Consider the following 2,787-nt stretch of genomic DNA (forward strand, 5'->3'; position numbering starts at 1 on the left):
TATTGCTAGTGGCTAGGGTTTTGTTGATTTCTAATTCCACAAAAGACTATAGATTTCAATATTTATAAATACTTTAGTGGTACAGTCATAACAAAATAAAACATGTTGCCAAGTTGGGTTAAGAGAAGCTTTTTAAGCTGGAGTGTAGGGGTTCGAACCCTCATGCCAACACAATTTCGGGGAATTTTTATGATTTTTATAATTAAAATATTATAAAAAATAATTATATACATATATCGATTCAGTTCAGTTTTTGGACCTCAAAAATCGAAACCAAACTAACCAAATTCGGTTTGGTTTTGTTTGGTTTTTTCAATTCAATTTTTGTCGTCTCGGTTCGATTTTCGGTCCAGCTTTTTTCCGTTTGTAGTTTTTCAAACCCATTCCTAGTTTCAACATGACGACCACTCACAATGCAGGTATAAGGCCTTAAAGGTTGAACTTAGAGGTACAAAGGACTTAGATGTACCCTGGTTAATGATTAGTTATTTATATGACAAACATTCAACTATAATAGAGTGCTCAACAAAGTAAGATATGTTGCAGTCATATTTAGAATAGGAATGTGATTGTGTAAATCCTAGAGAATATGGGAAAGTATCTTATATTCCTATTAGGATTAGATTACCTATTAAATATTGTAATCCTAAAGAGAAAGGTTTTACCCTTCCTACTACTATAAATAAAGGCACAATGGGGTGAATCAAACACACCTCACATTTAAATCAATCTCTCTTCTCTCTCAATATTGCCGAACCACCCTTCTCTCTCTAAACCCTAGATCGTTCAATCAAATAGGCCTACAACACATTATCAGTACGCTCTTGCCAGAAGCTGAGGAATTGAAACATCGTTGGAGGAGGCTATCATCCACCAAATTCAAAGGCTTATTCGTTTTCTGCTAATCAGGTACGCTTAAAATAAAAGAAGATATTTGAAGCGTCCACAAAGTATGAAAACATTCCCCATGATGCATGAATCCCTCTATATTTATATTTTCCTTTTGATATATATATATATATATATTGTATATGTTCATATATTTGTCAATATATATTTATTTCATGCATCGCACAATTAAATTGTTATGTAGAATTTGTGAGTCAAAATACAAAATTAAATTAGAAGCATATTTAGGGTTTTCCTAAACCCTATGGGATTTAAAAAAAAAAAAAAAAGGAAATTGGACATAATTTGGCACCACCTCTGCGGCACAACATTGGCAGCAGCCTTCTAGGCTTTACTACATCTACATGGACCTCCAAGCTTTCGCCCTGCAGGGTTCTTGTCCCGCACACACCCAGGCCCGCAGACCTGCTACCTTTGGTGCTAGCCCACTCGATTGGGCCTTGTTTCCTTGCGGCTCGCAACACAGGAAGCCACCCTATGTGGCTGGGCTCCCATTCAAACCCACATGCCAGCCCACATGGTTGGGCTTTGTCCACCCGTGCCTAACCAAAGCCAGCTTTTTACGCTGGGCTTTGGGTGCACCCTTAGCCCGCTTCTCAAGCCCAAATTTGATGGGTCTAAAGCATGCTACCGTCCATCCATGTGGTCCAAAATACAACCCAGCTGCGGCTGGGGAATTCTTTTTTTTTCACCCCGTGGCCTGCAGCCACCATCCAAAGACCTTTGGGCGTTGCCTTATGCTTAAGGCACCCAACCCGTGCCCTCTAACCCACGGCACAAAGCTCAAATATTTTTGGGGCTATATTTTCGATGCAATAATATTATGTTAATATTATTTAGCTTCTACAATCGACCTTGTATGGCCCGATTTGTTGAATTAATTAAAAGTGACTTGCAGTCTATTAATTTGATAATGAATCCAAAATTATTGACCTGAAGATCACTTTTGGACATTGTCAATTCAATAATTTATTTTTATACTTTGAACCGTCACATACTTTCGTAGTAACGAAGCTCTCACACTTGAGTTCCCGAAGAACCTCAAATCCACTACACTTAGTTAGTATATTGCATTCTGTGTTTCTTGCAGGAACCTTTCATTATGAACTAATTGTTCATAAAACTAAATTGAACCTGTAGTTTCAAATTTAGTGCCTTTTAAACCCTAAGTTTTCATTCAAAACATACCATATGAAACTCATAGTTTTCATGCATAAATTAAACCACTACATGTTTATAGAACCTGTATGTTCTACGATATATGTCTATAGCTTACCATATGACTAATCATGTTTTCTCCCTCCATTTTAGGGGCATGTTAAACTTGAACAAGCTCGATTTCTCTGCTCTAGAAGTCTCTAGAAGAAACTATCTGAAATGGGTTCAAGACGTGAAGCTTTATCTCACTGCAAAAGGTATTAGAGCCACCATCGAGGCACTTATCGCCGACAAACCTGTTGACAAAGCTCAGAAGGCTACTGCAATGATCTTCATCCGAAGACACATTCATGATGCACTGCAGACTGAGTATCTCGTTGAGGAGGATCCACGCACCCTCTGGCTTACTTTGGCCGACCGTTTCGATCACCAGAAAGACATATACTTGCCTGGAGGAAAACACGACTGGCAGCATCTTCGCTTCCAGGACTTTAAGTCCGTGAATGAATACAACTCTTAAGTTTGTACAATCCGTTCTTTGTTGAAATTCTGCAAAGTGGAACTAACCAAATCAGATCTCTTGGAGAAAACCTATTCGACCTTCCATGCCACCAATATTGTCCTGTAGCAACAATATAGGGCATAGAAATTCACCAAGTTTTCAAATTTGATCTCTGTTTTACTTCTCGCTGAAAAACAGAACCAACTTTTGATGAAGAA

At 38.2% G+C, this 2,787-nt stretch overlaps 1 protein-coding gene across 1 annotated transcript; it reads left to right on the forward strand.

Moving 5' to 3' along the window:
* Positions 1 to 2,224: 2,224 nt before the first annotated feature.
* Positions 2,225 to 2,587, forward strand: LOC139195225 (uncharacterized). The gene has a single exon (XM_070820411.1). The coding sequence runs from the start codon at positions 2,225 to 2,227 to the stop codon at positions 2,585 to 2,587; it is 363 nt and encodes a 120-aa protein (XP_070676512.1).
* Positions 2,588 to 2,787: the final 200 nt, after the last annotated feature.

Source organism: Malus domestica, chromosome 01, assembly GCF_042453785.1.
Source record: "Malus domestica chromosome 01, GDT2T_hap1".
NCBI classification, from domain to species: Eukaryota; Viridiplantae; Streptophyta; class Magnoliopsida; order Rosales; family Rosaceae; genus Malus; species Malus domestica.

Coding starts and splice junctions, on each gene's coding strand:
- LOC139195225 (XM_070820411.1), top strand. CDS start 2,225: ATGTTAAACTTGAACAAGCTCGATTTCTCTGCTCTAGAAGTCTCTAGA.